The sequence below is a fragment of the Procambarus clarkii genome, chromosome 84 (assembly GCF_040958095.1).
Source record: "Procambarus clarkii isolate CNS0578487 chromosome 84, FALCON_Pclarkii_2.0, whole genome shotgun sequence".
Classification (NCBI taxonomy): Eukaryota; Metazoa; Arthropoda; class Malacostraca; order Decapoda; family Cambaridae; genus Procambarus; species Procambarus clarkii.
This window is the reverse complement of record NC_091233.1, coordinates 20041132-20059353: the sequence shown is the minus strand read 5'-3', so window position 1 is coordinate 20059353 and position 18222 is coordinate 20041132. Positions and strand designations below refer to the sequence as shown.

General features: G+C 46.5%; 2 protein-coding genes across 5 annotated transcripts in view; one reads left to right on the top strand and one right to left on the bottom strand.

Annotated features, from left to right (window-relative positions):
* dlg1 (discs large 1) overlaps nucleotides 1–18222 on the bottom strand; it is a gene marked incomplete in the record, with an annotated part of 879898 nt that overhangs the window by 288484 nt on the left and 573192 nt on the right. Inside the window, 1 exon segment of the mRNA XM_069316591.1 lies at nucleotides 3685–3750. Within this exon segment, the coding sequence (XP_069172692.1) occupies nucleotides 3685–3750 (66 nt within the window).
* On the top strand, nucleotides 7766–17972 carry LOC138358562 (uncharacterized). Of its 4 annotated transcripts, none has more exons than XM_069316595.1 (2): nucleotides 7766–9182; nucleotides 14567–17972. In XM_069316595.1, exon 1 carries the CDS (start codon nucleotides 7766–7768, stop codon nucleotides 8870–8872), a length of 1107 nt encoding a protein of 368 aa, XP_069172696.1. In that variant the 3' UTR covers nucleotides 8873–9182; nucleotides 14567–17972. The 4 variants fall into 4 exon arrangements, with proteins under 4 accessions (XP_069172696.1, XP_069172695.1, XP_069172694.1 ...); XM_069316594.1 differs by having other exon boundaries at nucleotides 12159–17972; XM_069316593.1 differs by having other exon boundaries at nucleotides 9697–17972.

Below are 18222 nucleotides of genomic sequence, written 5' to 3'. Positions count from 1 at the left end.
CGAGGACTGTTTGAAGCTTCAAGAAGACCTAGACAAGCTGAAGGAATGGTCGAACAAATGGTTGTTAGAGTTTAACCCAACCAAATGTAATGTAATGAAGATAGGTGTAGGGAGCAGGAGGCCAGATACAAGGTATCATCTGGGAGAGGAAATTCTTCAGGAGTCAGAGAAGGAAAAAGACTTGGGGGTTGATATCACGCCAGACCTGTCTCCTGCAGCACATATCAAGCGGATAACATCAGCGGCATATGCCAGGCTGGCCAACATACGAACGGCATTCAGAAACTTGTGTAAAGAATCATTCAGAACTTTGTATACCACATATGTCAGGCCAATCCTGGAGTATGCAGCCCCAGCATGGAGTCCATATCTAGTCAAGGATAAGACTAAACTGGAAAAGGTTCAAAGGTTTGCCACCAGACTAGTACCCGAGCTGAGAGGTATGAGCTACGAGGAGAGACTACGGGAATTAAATCTCACTTCGCTGGAAGACAGAAGAGTTAGGGGGGACATGATCACCACATTCAAGATTCTGAAGGGAATTGATAGGGTAGATAAAGACAGTCTATTTAACACAAGGGGAACACACACTAGGGGACACAGGTGGAAACTGAGTGCCCAAATGAGCCACAGAGATATTAGAAAGAACTTTTTTAGTGTCAGAGTTGTTGACAAATGGAATGCATCAGGAAGTGATGTGGTGGAGGCTGACTCCGTACACAGTTTCAAGTGTAGATATGACAGAGCCCGATAGGCTCAGGAACCTGTACACCTGTTGACTGACAGTTGAGAGGCGGGACCAAAGAGCCAGAGCTCAACCCCCTCAAGCACAACTAGGTGAGTACACACAGTAGTAGTAGAAACAGTTGATTGATAGTTGAGAGGCGGGTCGAAAGAGCAGAGCTCAACCCCCGCAAGCACAACTAGGTGAATACAAACAAACACGCACACACACACACGAGAGACAGCGTGGAGCCCAAGCGTCAGCACCCTAGGCTACAGGAAGCTTCTGTACCAACGTTATGTCTCATTTTCCCCTACTTTCGAAACTTGTAAACAATCTCTCTCTCTTCTTCTGTATGTTACTTGCAGTTTACGTGCAGGATTAATCCTCCCCTGAATGCAAATCCCACTCTAATCCAGATGTGTTTATTCAGCCTTTCTTATCTCTGTCTCATTTCTCACCCTCTCATACTATTCTCTTACTCTCTTCCCATTTCTGTCATCTTAGCCTCTACAATCCCACCATCCTCCCCTTTCAACACTATTAGGTTCATCGGCTAGAACTCACGGTTCGGAAGCGACTTCACCAAGGAAGAAGAGAGAGAGAGAGAGAGAGAGAGAGAGAGAGAGAGAGAGAGAGAGAGAGAGAGAGAGAGAGAGAGAGAGAGAGAGAGAGAGAGAGAGAGAGAGAAAAAGAGAGAGAAAAAGAGAGAGAAAAGAGAGAGAAAGAGAGAAAGAGAGAAAGAGAGAGAGAGAGAGAGAGAGAGAGAGAGAGAGAGAGAGAGAGAGAGAGAGAGAGAGAGAGAGAGAGAGAGAGAGAGAGAGAGAGAGAGAGAAAAAGAGAGAGAAAAAGAGAGAGAAAAAGAGAGAGAAAGAGAGAAAGAGAGAAAGAGAGAAAGAGAGAGACAGAGAGAGAGAGAGAGAGAGAGAGAGAGAGAGAGAGAGAGAGAGAGAGAGAGAGAGAGAGAGAGAGAGAGAGAGAGAGAGAGAGAGAGAACAAAGCCTCACATCACCAAGCTGAAGATAATATAACTATCCACTGAAGCCTTCCAATCTGCCATGTTCTATCCCGAAAGGAAAACGGACTGACGGATCTCTTTCATGATCCGCGGCTTCCACACCCAACGTTGGCTACTACGTTAGGGGAGAGAGGGAGAGGGAGAGAGAGGGAGAGGAAGCGAGAGGGGGTGAGGGACGGAGGGAAGGGAGGTGAGATAGAGAGGGAAAATAATTAGTGAGAAATGGTAGGAAACGAGGCAATGTAATGCAAAATTAACTCAATATCAACCCAAGAGGTTAATGATCCTGTCTTCTTCCCTTTCACTGAGGTCGATGAACCTCTTTGCTCTTCCCTCGAGGTCGATAATCCACTTCCCATTCCATCCCTGAAGTCAATGACCCCCTTTCCCTTCCCCCTACCCACGAGTGGGCGAGTCTCCCCCCTCTGTCTCCCCCCCCCCTAACTTTCCCATCTTTTCTCCCCCAAACGACGTCAAATCTCCCCAGAAACACCCGCGAAGGATGCACATCCTCCCCAGCCCAAACATCCGGCTGGTCACCCAGTATAAACATCCTCTTGCTCCTCCTCTCTCTCTCCTCTCTCTTCTCTTCCTCTGTATATTCACCCTTCTCTTTCTACCTCATTTCCTCCACTTTTCTTAAGATTTTACAGTAATTTCTTCTTTCGTCACGTCGATATATGCCCCCTGCTTCTGTGGTTGTTCCTCTCTTCTCTTTCAAATTACTACCGCTACTTAATCACTGGCGCCAGCAGACTCACCCACCACTCCCTGGCGCCAATAGGCATCCATGCACCTTCCATGGCGACAGTAGGGGGTCTACGGTCCTTCCCAGCGCCAGCAGACACCCTCCCATCCATCCTGGAACCACCAGGCATCTTTCAACCCTTCCTGGCGCCAGAGGGTGCCGTCACACCATCCATGGCGCCGGTAGAACCCCCTCCCCTATCCTTCCACCCTCCCCGGCGCCAGAAGACAGCCTCCCACCCTCCCCGGCGCCAGAAGACAGCCTCCCACCCTCCCCGGCGCCAGCAGACAGCCTCCCACCCTCCCCGGCGCCAGAAGACAGCCTCCCACCCTCCCCGGCGCCAGAAGACAGCCTCCCACCCTCCCCGGCGCCAGAAGACAGCCTCCCACCTTCCCCGGCGCCAGAAGACAGCCTCCCACCCTCCCCGGCGCCAGATGACAGCCTCCCACCCTCCCCGGCGCCAGCAGACAGCCTCCCACCCCTCCCCGGCGCCAACAGACACCCTCCCCAGGCGCCAGCAGACAGCCTCCCCCGGCGCCAGCAGACAGCCTCCCACCCTCCCCGGCGCCAGCAGACAGCCTCCCCCGGCGCCAGCAGACAGCCTCCCCCGGCGCCAACAGACACCCTCCCCAGGCGCCAGCAGACACCCTCCCCAGGCGCCAGCAGTCAGCCTCCCCCGGCGCCAGCAGACAGCCTCCCCCGGCGCCAGCAGACAGCCTCCCCCGGCGCCAGCAGACAGCCTCCCACCCTCCCCGGCGCCAGCAGACAGCCTCCCCCGGCGCCAACAGACACCCTCCCCCGGCGCCAGCAGACAGCCTCCCCCGGCGCCAACAGACACCCTCCCCAGGCGCCAGCAGACAGCCTCCCCCGGCGCCAGCAGACAGCCTCCCACCCCTCCCCGGCGCCAGCAGACAGCCTCCCACCCCTCCCCGGCGCCAACAGACACCCTCCCCAGGCGCCAGCAGACAGCCTCCCCCGGCGCCAGCAGACAGCCTCCCACCCCTCCCCGGCGCCAGCAGACAGCCTCCCACCCTCCCCGGCGCCAACAGACACCCTCCCCCGGCGCCAGCAGACAGCCTCCCACCCCTCCCCGGCGCCAGCAGACAGCCTCCCACCCTCCCCGGCGCCAACAGACACCCTCCCCCGGCGCCAGCAGACAGCCTCCCCCGGCGCCAACAGGCAGACACTACTCACCTCAAACACAGGTGAAGGCTCGGGCGTCGGAAGGTCGGGGACGTCGCTCACATCAAGCTCGATCTCCTGAAACACAGCCAACACCTGTCAGTCCACACCTGTGTTGTGGGGGGGGGCGTCATGTGTGTGTTTACCAGGTGTATCTGCAGAATCGAGCTATTAGCTCTTGGGACCCGCCTTTCTAACGTGTATTATTTTGTCTTCTACATATATTTCTCCGATACATGCACACACATCCCCAGGAAGTAGCCCATAACAGCTGTCTAACTCCCATTAACTTATTTACTGCTAGGTGAACAGGTGCATCAAGGTGAATGAAACTGTCCATTTTTTTTAATTATTGTTACTGTTATCCCCTGCATAGCAGTGGATTCTGCCTGTTCCTTTCGTTTTCAATTCTGTTGTATTCTGGTTGATACCTGGTTGATGGGGTTCTGGGAGTTCTTCTACTGCCCAAGCCCGGCCCGAGGCCAGGCTTGACTTGTTGTATTCTGTTGTTGTATTCTGCAACATTACCCATCAACAACAAGAATTGCCAACAATACGTGGCAAAAAGTATTGTCTAGCCTCTCCTTCTTCCACCTCCCGACCTCCCCTGAGAGGACTCGCTGGCAACAATTTACCCCCAGCAAACTACTACCTACATTGCGGGTTCCTCGACTACGACCCAGCTCCGCGCCAGTGTGACGTCACCGCCCATATATAAGCCCTGCCGGCGGCCTGGTCAATGTTACGGGATATTCATGCCCGTGCCACCTTTTGGGTGGCTTAATCTTCATCAATCTTGGACACATTCGAGAGGTCACGACCTATTCGTAGGGTGCAGTCGCACCTCCACAGATCTCCAGTATCAGCTCTTGATACAGGTAATGGCTCAAAAGGGCCACCACTTACGGGCTATTCATGCCCGTGCCACCTTTTGGCTGGCTTAATCTTCATCAATCAATCAATCACTTGGTCAATCGGGAGACATCTCCCGTCACGCAGGGTGCAGTCGCACCTCCACAGATCTCCAGTATCATCTAATGATACTGGTAATGGCTCAAAAGGGCCACCACTTACGGGCTATTCATGCCCGTGCCACCTTTTGCGTGGCTTAATCTTCATCAATCAATCAATCTGGTCAAGACGGGAGACATCTCCCGTCACGCAGGGTGCAGTCGCACCTCCACAGATCTCCAGTATCATCTTTTGATACTGGAAATGGCTCAAAAGGGCCACCACTTATGGGCTATTCATGCCCGTGCCACCTTTTGGGTGGCTTAATCTTCTCTCTCTCTCTCTCTCTCTAATCTGGTCAATCAGACACCATCTCGTGCTCTCTCACAGCTCACACGTGTCCTATACCTTGACGTTCTCACGAACGGGTGACGACTGACGTTCAGAGCACATTCTATAAAGTCTCACATTCACCTTTTGTCAGTAACGTAAATTCACTGATTTATATTTTGTGTATTTTATGTTTATATTTTGTGTATATTTTGTGTGTGTTTATATACTTGTGTAAAGTCAAGTGGTCAATGGTTTTTTTGTCATTGTTTCTTATTATTTTGTGTATAATTAAAGTCATTTTTTGTTATATTAAATATTTAAAGTTTTCATTGTCTTGTCTTGTTGTTTTCATTGTTTTTTGCCCGCAATTGGTACACCGTAAAGGACTCAGCAGCTCTATTTTATTTTGCTTTCTCTTTTATTAATGCGAGATTGGCACATCTGACAGACTAGTACCTGCGGGATTCTATATCATATATATATATATATATATATATATATATATATATATATATATATATATATATATATATATATATATATATATATATATATATATATATATATATAATTATTAAATATGACCGAAAAAGTAAGATTAATAATTCTAACACGAATTTTCTGAATCTTTCGTACATTTCTTTTCACTGTTGGAGGTAATTCAAAAATCAATTCTCCAAAATTAATTTTTATTTCTAGTCTGACGCGACACTTGAGCGCGTTTCGTAAAACTTATTACATTTTCAAAGACTTTACACATACACAACTGAATAGAACTTACATATGTGTAAAGTCTTTGAAAATGTAATAAGTTTTACGAAACGCGCTCAAGTGTCGTGTCAGACTAGAAATAAAAATGAATTTTGGAGAATTGATTTTTGAATTACCTCCAACAGTGAAAAGAAATGTACGAAAGATTCAGAAAATTCGTGTTAGAATTATTAATCTTACTTTTTCGGTCATATTTAATAATATATGTCTACAGGAAAGACTGCTACCAAAATATACTAATATATATATATATATATATATATATATATATATATATATATATATGATGGAAAAAAGAAGTGTAGGTGTTCGGCAGTCCTCCCAATGGCTGGTGTCAATGCCTATCACATTAAAAAAAAAAATGACTGCGTAGCTGTTGTGTCCTGTAGCAAGGGCAAAACAAATAGTATAAACAATGAAACTTTAATCAAATTTAAAACAAAATATGAGTAAGACAATTCCTTGGCTATGTACAGTGCAAACTCACAAGATTAAAAAAATAACATAAAATAATATAGTGGTGACGTTACTCTAAAATGGATAAAGGCAAAATGAAATTAACAGATGCTGAGAATAAAGCGCTGGCTGAGAACATCCACTAATAGACAGAGCGTATATCAGATGGTTGTTTCAGCTTGAGAGCACAGGATATTCTAACTCCAATGGCTAGTACAGGCCCAGACATCGGCTAGGTAGATGGCGCTGAGGTACAAAAGTGCAGTGGTGCAGACGTCGATTCACCAATCAGAAGCGGGCAGGCTGGAAATGGTAGTTTGGTGATCGGCGACGAGGGAAGGGGGGAGGGGGGAGGTGGAGAGCGAGTGTGATGTGTTTACGCCTGGCAAAACGTAGTTGACTAAATATGTACTACACTTGCTTGTAGTATCTAGATGTTGTAGATGTACTGAAGCAGTACATGAGCAGGCCAAATCTCTCTTGAAGGAGATTATCGTAACAATATATATATATATATATATATATATATATATATATATATATATATATACATATATATATATATATATATATATATATATATATATATATATATATATACGCCCGCAATCCTATGTTCCCCGGAATACGACCCGCCAAATCGTTTAACAACCAAGTACCCATTTTACTGTTGGGTTAAACAGAGGCTACAGTTAAGGATTTGCGCCCAGTCAATCTTCCCCGGCCAGGATACGAACCCAGGACAAAGCGTTCGCGAAACGCCAGGCGAGTGTCTTACCACTACACCACGGAGACTACTTTCTGTTTCTGCCTCGGCCAGGAATCGAACCCGGACCCCTTCTGTATGTGTACTCACCTAATGCGTGCTTGGGTGGTTGTACGTATGAAATATGTAGAAGATATGATAGGGGGAAAAAAAAGTCGAGTCAGTACATTAGACAACCGACGATTAGAAAGGCGGGGTCCAAGAGCTAACAGCACGATCCTGCAGGCACGAATAACACACAACAATTTCAAAGCATTATACGACAAAGAGTGCTGGGAAGACAGGACACCACGAGCATAGCTCTCATCCTGTAACTACACTTAGGTAATTACACACACACACACACCTTCTAGTGTAATTATCTCTTGGAAAATACGTGTCGTAACGTCTCAGACGAATGTGAGCCTTAGGACAGGACGCCACAAGCTCCATTTCTTTTACGATTTGTTTTCTTTTTAGAGAACAACACCTACTTGGCCAGGATGTTCGGCCCCCAGTGAAAGCTCACGAGGCGCGTGGGCAGTGTGACACTGTGGTATGGAGAATACTCTGAGGCACACTACTCTTGGTCATAGTGAAGGTTACACACACCCACGACGGTCCCGACGACCCCCCAGGACCAGGTCGTGACCCGTGAGTGACTGGCAGTGACGACCATAAGTGAGAGGTCCATGTGACGACTCTTGGAGGCAGCGAACTTGTTATAGCACAGTTGTGTAATATATACAGTGGTGAGTGAGGTCACTGTCCGTGGTGAGTGAGGTCACTGTCCATGGTGAGTGAGGTCACTGTCCGTGGTGACGACAGAGGGTCACCATGAGAAGGATGACGTCAGTGCTCCAGCTTGGGGTGGGTGTGGTGCTCTTGTTCACTGTGGTGGTGGTGGTGCCAGCCGCCTCACAGCAATGGTGTAACAAAAGGCTTCATGATAACTACGGCTGTCAGACCCTCATCCTAGCCACTCCAGACAGTGGCAAGTGTCAGTTTGAGACCCAAGGTTCTCCTGACTTCTCCTTCTACCTCAGACCCGGCCCAACCTTCACGTCCTTGCAAGTGAGACTCACATGGACCTTGGGAGTGACTGAGACAATTTACATAGGCAGGGATGTGCTGGATCAACCAAACAAGTGGTACCGTATACACATGACGTCGCACGCATCTCTTATTGATGAGACGTATTACGTCTATGTTGATGGGCAAGAACGGCGAAAGCTGCGGTCAATATTAGTCAGTGCCAACACTTTCGATATCTACGTCATTGGCTCAATATTCTATGCTCGCGACTGTGACCCTAGTGAGTACCCTCCTCCACGGTCGACACCAGCGCCACCAGCAGCGCTTTCACCACCAACAACACCATCTCCAGTTCAGTCTACTGACGATGCAGCCAACGTTCCGGGGGTGGACTTAAACTTCCCTAAAGTTCCCCCACCAGCAAACACCACAGAAAACATAGAAGTCGCCGAAGAACATTCCACTACGGAGGACTCCAGTAAACCAGAAAGCGACACCATGGAGGCGACAACCAGGTTAGTTCTTGGTCTACCCTGGTATATAGTGGTCACTGTCGGGGTTATTGCTGCTGCAGTCGTCACCATCATCATTGCAACACTGGTGATCAAGACGAGGAAGAGAAAAGAAAAAAATACGAATCTTATTGACCAGGAAACGGGATCATTCCCTCTGTCTTTCAGCGGCTCCCAGAACTCCAACGAAGACAACTACGACGACGTTGACGACCCCGAAGACCACATCTACGAGGACATGAACGACCTCCACCCCGTGGCTGGCGCTGTCCGGCCGTTCTCGACGGGTGAAGAGGGCGTGGATGCGAGTGTGGGCGGCGGATGGAACGCCCGCAAAGGCTCCGCCCACGACAGTGAGAACAGCCTCTACGTCGGCTTGGGCGCCATGCTGACGTAAGACAATATTAAACGGCTGATCCATGTTGCTTGCTGGCAGGAGAATGACAACATAGTGGCCCCTCACTGTAATGTATTTACTATTTGTGCCTGCAGAATCGAGCTGTTAGCTCTTGGACCCCGCCTTTCTAACTGACAAGTGTGTTAGCAGTGCAGTGTGTCAACAAAATAACGATTAACACTGACATTTATATATACTTCACCACTTACATAAAAGAAAGTTACAAACCACTAGAAAAAATATAATTCGAAACTTGACTGCATTTTAAAAGAGCTTTCAAGTCTCGGTGTTTATTTGCGAGATAAGAAAGGTAAGCAAGACTGCGTGACGCAGTAATCAAGTGACTGAGTTAAAGATTGACAGAAGCGAAGATGTATATATGTGATTTATCTAATTTATAGGCCTAAAACGTAAAAATAAATAATGCCAATTAGCTGGAAGTCAACTGGAGTTGACTTCCATATACCTGTAGTACACATTGATACATATACAAGTAGTACACATTGATATATATACCAATAGTACACATTGATACATATACAAGTACACATATATATACACATACCAGTAGTACACAGATACATATACCAGTAGCACACACAGATACACATATCAGTCGGTTACATAGATACACATACCAGTAGTACACTATATGTAGATATATTTATTGGAAGTAAATGTAGAAACTTCGTCAATACTATACGTCTTTTTTTGACATTTAAATTATCAAAAGAGTTATTATTATTGCAAAAGTGTGATTTAGTTGTATATACTAGAGGACCAGTCATGTGTTTCAGACCAATATTTCATACATATCCCAACAGTGTGCAGTAGACCCGAACACTGGCTGGTGGTCGCTCGTGTTGACAACTCCTCAAGGAGCTTATCAAGCAACAAAACAATAAACAGCTACAGGATGTGGTCGACCGGTGAGTGGGTTCTTGAGGTGTTGACCAGCCTGGCACTGTGGCACTCTCACCAACACTCCCATCTTGGTCATAGTGAAGGTCACACACACCCACGACGGTCCCGACGACCCCCCAGGACCAGGTCGTGACCCGTGAGTGACTGGCAGTGACGACCATAAGTGAGAGGTCCCTGTGACGACTCTTGGAGGCAGCGAACTTGTTATAGCACAGTTGTGTAATATATACAGTGTTGAGTGAGGTCACTGTCCGTGGTGAGTGAGGTCACTGTCCGTGGTGAGTGAGGTCACTGTCCGTGGTGAGTGAGGTCACTGTCCGTGGTGAGTGAGGTCACTGTCCGTGGTGACGACGGAGGGTCACCATGAGAAGGATGACGTCAGTGCTCCAGCTTGGGGTGGGTGTGGTGCTCTTGTTCACTGTGGTGGTGGTGGTGCCAGCCGCCTCACAGGACTTCTGCAGAGGTGAGCATCACGAAAACTACGGCTGCCAGACCTTCATCCTGGCCTCCCCAGCTGGTGGGGAGTGCAAGATTGCGACTTTAAACTCTCCTAAATACTCCTTTTACCTCAGACCTGGACCAACATTCGTGTCCTTGACAATAAAACTCACATGGTACATAGGATTGCCTCAGACAATCTATATTGACAATAATGTGCTGGATCAACCAGACAGGTGGTACCGTATACACTTGACGTCGGACAAGTCTTATGTTAATGTGAAGTATTACGTCAACATTGATGGGCAAGAACGGGGAAGACTGTCTTCAACACTCCGTGCTCACACATTCGATATCTACACCAGAGGCTCACCATTCTATGCTCCCGAATGTGACCCTAGTGACTACCCTCCTCCACGGCCTACACCAACACCACCACCAGCAGCTAATTCACCACCAACAACACCATCTCCAGTTCAGTCTACTGACTATGCAGTCAACCTTCCGGAGGTGGACTTAAGCTTCCCTAAAGTTCCCCCACCAACAAATACCACAGAAAACGGAATAGCCGCCGAAGAACATTCCTCAATGGAGGACTCCAGTAAACCAGAAAACGGCCTCAACGAGACAACCAGGTTAGTCCTTGGTCTACCCTGGTATATAGTGGTTATTGTCGGGGTTATTGCTGCTGCAGTCGTCACCATCATCATTGCAACACTGGTGATCAAGGCGAGGAAGAGAAAAGAAAAGAATACGAATCTTATTGACCAGGAAACTGGGTCATTCCCTCTGTCTTTCAGCGCCTCCCAGAACTCCAACGAAGACAACTACGACGACGTTGACGACCCCGAAGACCACATCTACGAGGACATGAACGACCTCCACCCCGTGGCTGGCGCTATCCGGCCGTTCTCGACGGGTGAAGAGGGCGTGGATGTGAGTGTGGGCGGCGGATGGGACGCCCGCAAAGGCTCCGCCCACGACAGTGAGAACAGCCTCTACGTCGGCTTGGGCGCCATGCTGACGTAAGACAATATTAAAACGGCTGATCCATGTTGCTTGCTGGCAGGAGAACGACCAACATAGTGGCCCCTAACTGTAATGTATTTACTATTTATGGCTGCAGAATCGAGCTGTTAGCTCTTGGACCCCGCCTTTCTAACTGCCAAGTGTGTTGGCAGTACAGTGTGTCAACAAACTAATGATTAATACTGACATTTATACATACATAATCACTTACATAAAGGAGAGTTAAAAACCACCAGAAAAACGTATAATTCGAAATTAACTGCTTTTTAAACAGCTCCCAAGTCTCGGCATTGTCTATTTGCGTGATGAGAAAGGTAAGCAAGACTGTGCGTGACGCAGTAATCATGTGACTGTGTAGAAGATTAACAGCAAAGATGAAAATATGTTATTTCTCTCGTGAATAGGCCTAAAACTTAACATAAATAATGCCAATTAGCTAGAAATCAACAGGAGCTAAAACTGCGACCAGTAGTACACATATATACATATACCAGTAGTACACATAGAAACATATACCAGTAGCATATGTATAATATACGTATGAATTGAAAATTCATTTCGTATCAACCTACCCAGGCTTTGCGCCCTGGAGAGGCCACTCCAGACCGACAACCAGAGCACAACTCCACAGTCTCCTGAGACTGATGGATGCCTACTACTACACATATATACACATACCAGTAATACACGTTCATATACATATCAGTAGTACACTATGTGTACAAATATTTATAGGAAGTAAATGTAGGAATACGTCACGTTAATAATACCATACGTCATTTTTTACATTTAAATTATCCAATGAAATTGTTTTATAGTAAAAGTGTGATTTAGTTGTATATACTAGAGGGCCAGTAATGTGTTTCAGACCAATCTTTCATATATATCCCAACAGTGTGCAGTAGACCTGAACACTGGCTGGTGGTCGCTCGTGTTGACAATTCCTCAAGGAGATTATGAAGCAGCAAAACATCTACAGGATGTGACCTGCTAGCGAGATTGTTCTTGATGAGTGGCCCTGCCTGGCACTGTGGCACTCTCACCAACACACCTATCTTGGTCTTAGTGAAGATTACACAGCCCACGACGGTCCCGACGACCCCCCAGGACCAGGTCGTGACCCGTGAGTGACTGGCAGTGACGACCATAAGTGAGAGGTCCCTGTGACGACTCTTGGAGGAAACGAACTTGTTATAAAACAGGTGCGTAATATATACAGCGGTGAGTGGGGTCACTGTCCGTGGTGAGTGAGGTCACTGTCCGTGGTGAGTGAGGTCACTGTCCGTGGTGAAGACGGACGGTCACTATGAGAAGGATGACGTCAGTGCTCCAGCTTGGGGTGGGTGTGGTGCTCTTGTTCACTGTGGTGGTGGTGGTGCCAGCCGCCTCACGGGACTCCTGCAGAGGTGAGCGTCACGAAAACTACGGCTGCCAGACCTACATCCTGGCCTCTCCAGCTGGGGGGGAGTGCAAGGTTGCGACCTTAAACTCTCCTAAATTCTCCTTCTACCTCAGACCTGGACCAACATTCGTGTCCTTGACAATAAAACTCACATGGCACATGGCATCGCCTATAACAATCTATATTGGCAATAATGTGCTGGATCAACCAGACAGGTGGTACCGTATACAGATGACGTCGGACAAGTCTTTTGTTAATGTGAAGTATTACGTCAACATTGATGGGCAAGAACGGCGAAGTCTGATTTCAACATTCCGTGCTCACACATTCGATATCTACACCAGAGGCTCACCATTCTATGCTATCAACTGTAACCCTAGTGACTATCCTCCTCCACGTTCGACACCACCAGCAGCGCTTTCACCACCAACGACACCATCTCCAGTTCAGTCTACTGACGATGCATCCAACCTTCCGGGGGGTGGACTTTAGCTTCCCTAAAGTTCCCCCGCCAGCAGACACCACAGAAAACGAAGAAGCCGCTGAAGAACATTCCACTACGGAGGACTCCAGTAAACCAGAAAACGGCACCATGGAGGCGACAACCAGGTTAGTTCTTGGTCTACCCTGGTATATAGTGGTCACTGTCGGGGTTATTGCTGCTGCAGTCGTCACCATCATCATTGCAACACTGGTGATCAAGGCGAGGAAGAGAAAAGAAATGAATACGAATCTTATTGACCAGGAAACTGGGTCATTCCCTCTGTCTATCAGCGGTTACCAGAACTCCAACGAAGACAACTACGACGACGTCGACGACCCCGAAGACCACATCTACGAGGACATGAACGACCTCCACCCCGTGGCTGGCGCTGTCCGGCCGTTCTCGACGGGTGAAGAGGGCGTGGATGCGAGTGTGGGCGGCGGGTGGGACGCCCGCAAAGGCTCCGCCCACGACAGTGAGAACAGCCTCTACGTCGGCTTGGGCACCATGCTGACGTAAGACAATATTAAAACGGCTGATCCATATTGCTTGCTGGCAGGAGAATGACAACATAGTGGCCCCTCACTGTAATGTATTTACTATTTATGGCTGCAGAATCGAGCTGTTAGCTCTTGGACCCCGCCTTTCTAACTGACAAGTGTGTTGGCAGTGCAGTGTGTCAACAAACTAATGAATAATACTGATATTTATATATATTTCACCACTTACATAAAAGAAAGTTACAAACCACTAGAAAAAATATAATACAAAACTTGACTGCATTTTTAAACAGCTCTCAAGTCTCGGTGTTTATTTGCGAGATAAGAGAGGTAAGCAAGACTGCGTGACGCAGTAATCAAGTGACTGAGTTAGGTAAGATTGTGCGTGACGCAGTAATCAAGTGACTGTGTTCAAGACTGACAGAAGCGAAGATGTATATATGTGATTTATCTAATTTATAGGCCTAAAACTTAAACATAAATAATACCAATTAACTGGAAGTCAACAGAAGCTAAAAGTGCGACCAGTAGTACACATAGATACATATACAAGTACACATATATGCAGCAGTAGTACTGTATATATGTAGTAGTACACAGATACATACCAGTAGCACACACAGCTACACATGTCAGTAAGTCACATAGATACATATACCAGTAGTACACATGGATACGCATATCAGTAGTAAACATTGATAAACATATCGGCAGTACACATAGATACACATACCAATAGTACACTATATGTAGATATATTTATAGACAATGTAGAAACTTCGTCAATGATACCATACGTCATTTTTTACATTTAAATTAACCAATGAAATTGTTATATTGCAAAAGTGTGATTTAGTTGTATATACTAGAGGACCAGTAATGTGTTTCAGACCAATCTTTCATACATATCCCAACAGTGTGCAGTAGACCCGAAAACTGGCTGGTGGTCGCTCGTGTTGACAACTCCTCAAGGAGCTTATGAAGCAGCAAAAAAGCAGCTACAGGATGTTTACTACTGGCGAGAATATTCTTGAGGCGTGGCCCAGCCTGGCACTGTGGCACTCTCACCAGCACTCCCATCTTGGTCATAGTGAAGGTCACACACACCCACGACGGTCCCGACGACCCCCCAGGACCAGGTCGTGACCCGTGAGTGACTGGCAGTGACGACCATAAGTGAGAGGTCCCTGTGACGACTCTTGGAGGCAGCGAACTTGTTATAGCACAGTTGTGTAATATATACAGTGGTGAGTGAGGTCACTGTCCGTGGTGAGTGAGGTCACTATCCGTGGTGAGTGAGGTCACTGTCCGTGGTGAGTGAGGTCACTGTCCGTGGTGACGACGGAGGTCACCATGAGAAGGATGACGTCAGTGCTCCAGCTTGGGGTGGGTGTGGTGCTCTTGTTCACTGTGGTGGTGGTGGTGCCAGCCGCCTCACAACAATGGTGCCACTGGAAGCTTCATGATAACTACGGCTGCCTGACCTACACCGTGGACTCCCGAGACGCTGGCAAGTGTATTTTTTGGCACAATTATTTTACTGACTTGTACCTCAGACCAAGTCCAACCTTCACGAACTTGGAAATAAAAATCACATGGCCCCAGGGAAGCCCTACGATATTGAATATTGGCAGGAATGAGTTCAAGCAACCAAACATGTGGTACCATGTACAGATGATGTCCGACCCGAATTTTGGTGGGTTATATAAAGTCTATATTGATGGGCAACAGTGGGGAAGTGTGCATAACACATACAGAGCCAACACTTTCGACGTCTACGTCACAGGCTCCCTACACTATGCTGTCAACTGTAACCCCAGCCACTACCCGCCACCGATACAACCACCACTGACAAGATTGCCCCCGTCGGAGCCAGAGCCTTCACCACCAACAGCACCACCAGGTAAGTCAACTGACGATGACATTAACCCTCCCACGACGGTAAGAGTCTCCCCTCAAGTTCACTCAACGTCAGCCAGCTCCTCAGAAAATATACATGACGTTGACGATTGCACCACTCCGGAGGACTGCAGGAAAACACACAAGGTAATCGAAGACGCACAAACTTCGTTAGTTCTTGTTAACACAAAGCATATTGTGGTCACTGTCGGGGCTATAATTGCTGCTGCGTTCGTCACCATCATGATAGCGGGGCTGGTGATCAAGAAGATGAAAGGTAACAAGGACACGGATCTTCACGACCCGATATCGGGGTCAATCCCCATGTCTCTCAAAGACTCCCGGAACAACGACGAACAGAACCACGACCACCCCGAAGACCACATCTACGAGGACATGAACGACCTCCGCCCCGTGGCTGGCGTTGGTCGGCCGTTCTCGACGGGTGAAGAGGGCGTGGATGAGAGTGTGGGCGGCGGGTGGGACGCCCGTAGAGGCTCCGCCCACGACAGTGAGAACAGCATCTACGTCCCATTTAGCTGAGTCCATGTTACCTGCTGACAGCAGAATGTCAACATTATGACTCACACGGCTTCGATCCCCCCGAGCCGAACAGAAATGCCTAGCCAAGTTTCCTTTCACCTAATACACCCGTTCACCCAGCAGTAATTAGGTACCTGCAACTTACGCAACTGTTGTGGGCTGAATGTTGGCGAAGCTCAGTAGTTCGTACTAAGGGAACCTGGGGCCAGATTCACGAAAGCACTTACGCAAACACTTACGAACCTGTACATCTTTTCTCAATCTTTGGCGGCTTTGTTTACAATTATTAAACAGTTAATGAGCTCCGAAGCACCAGGAGGCTGTTTATAACAATAACAACAGTTGATTGGCAAGTTTTCATGCTTGTAAACTGTTTAATAAATGTAACCAAAGCCGTCAAAGATTGAGGAAAGATGTACACGTTCGTAAGTGCTTGCGTAAGTGCTTTCGTGAATCTGGCCCCTGGATACAAGCGTAAGTCCTAGACAACATGAGTATTTACCATTGTAATTATTGTTTGGTAATTGTGAATTGTACCAACAAACTAATGATTAATACTGACATTTATACATACTTTATTCCGTTGACTTACATAACAAAAAGCCATTAATCATAAAAATATATTCAAATGTGTTTTTCTTAAAATACCCACTTTAAATGGCTCGCAAGTCTCTCTGTTGGCTATCAGAGTCACTTAAGAAAGGCAGTCAAGATTGTGCGTGACACAGTAATCAAGAGATAAGTAAATTGATCAAAACTGTGTGACGCAACAATCAAGTGATAACAAATATAATCAAGACTGCGTGTGACGCACTAATCAAGTCATAAGCAAAGTTATCATGACTGCCACTTCATCATTGCGTCCCGCACAAATTTGACAGAAAAAAAATGTATACGCATAATTTATCTAATTTATATGTCTAAAATGTAAATATATATATTACTTGCTAAAAATACACACTAGCTAAAATTGTGCTTAGAAGTATACATGGATACATACACCAACTATGTTTAGAAATGCATATGCGCATTAAAAGTGAATTAGAAGTGTATAATAATACTTTGTTAATAATACCCATGAAAATACTAGTCACACATGAGCTCAACACATAAGTGTTCATATGTTTCTAATTATTAAGTGTGCTTTAAGCCAACCCGTCCTACTGTTAAGATAGTATCTATTGTGACGATCGTCAATAGTCACGTATTCGTACGTACTTAGTTTTTAGATAGTAGTATATTGACTAATAAGGAATTCTTTAAAAAAGTAAAGCTAAAAAACAAATTTAAATGTTCCTTGGCCTAGTATAGCACAAATATGTACTATATTAGGCCTCACATATCGTGTATTAGGCCAAGGAAGGTTAGGTTAGGTTAGTTTGTCAGAGCAACACAAGTAATAAATAGTTTTCCTGTTTGTCCAACTCAATAGTTCCGATTTATACTTTCGTTGTAAGTCGGTATATATACTGTCGTCGTCATCGTTACTATAAATACTACCTAAACATGAGGATGGGCTGTTTAGGTGTATATAGGACCAGTTAGTCACAAATCTACAGGACGAGACCAGTTTGTGTGTCCCCGAACTATAGGCAAGAACCAGTTTGTGTGTCCCAGAACTATAGGCAAGAACCAGTTTGTGTGTCCCAGAACTATAGGCAAGAACCAGTTTGTGTGTCCCAGAACTATAGGCAAGAACCAGTTTGTGTGTCCCAGAACTATAGGCAAGAACCAGTTAGTATCAAACCTGACATTGGTAACTGAATATATGATATTGTTTGTAACATTTTCTCTTGTATGCTAACATGATACCTAACACAGCTCTATAGACAGAGCGTGGCTAGCAATAACTTGTGGATGTCCAATAAACTAGCATCTATACTTCTATATAAATCATTACCCTCACAACTGTATACAGTTTACTTAAAGGATCATGGCCTGAGCCTCTCCAGTCACAGCTGCGTCTAAATACACCAATTACAACACAGCCAAGAAATAGTCACATTAAACAGAATTACGAGTGATATACACAGTGAAGAGAAAATTCTAAGCGATATTCCTATTGAACAGAGAATTCTGAGCGATATACATATTGAACAGAGAATTCTGAGCGATATACACATTGAACCGA

Bases quoted from the DNA above. Each gene is read 5' to 3' on its own strand.
- LOC138358562 (XM_069316595.1), top strand. From the start codon at position 7,766: ATGAGAAGGATGACGTCAGTGCTCCAGCTTGGGGTGGGTGTGGTGCTC.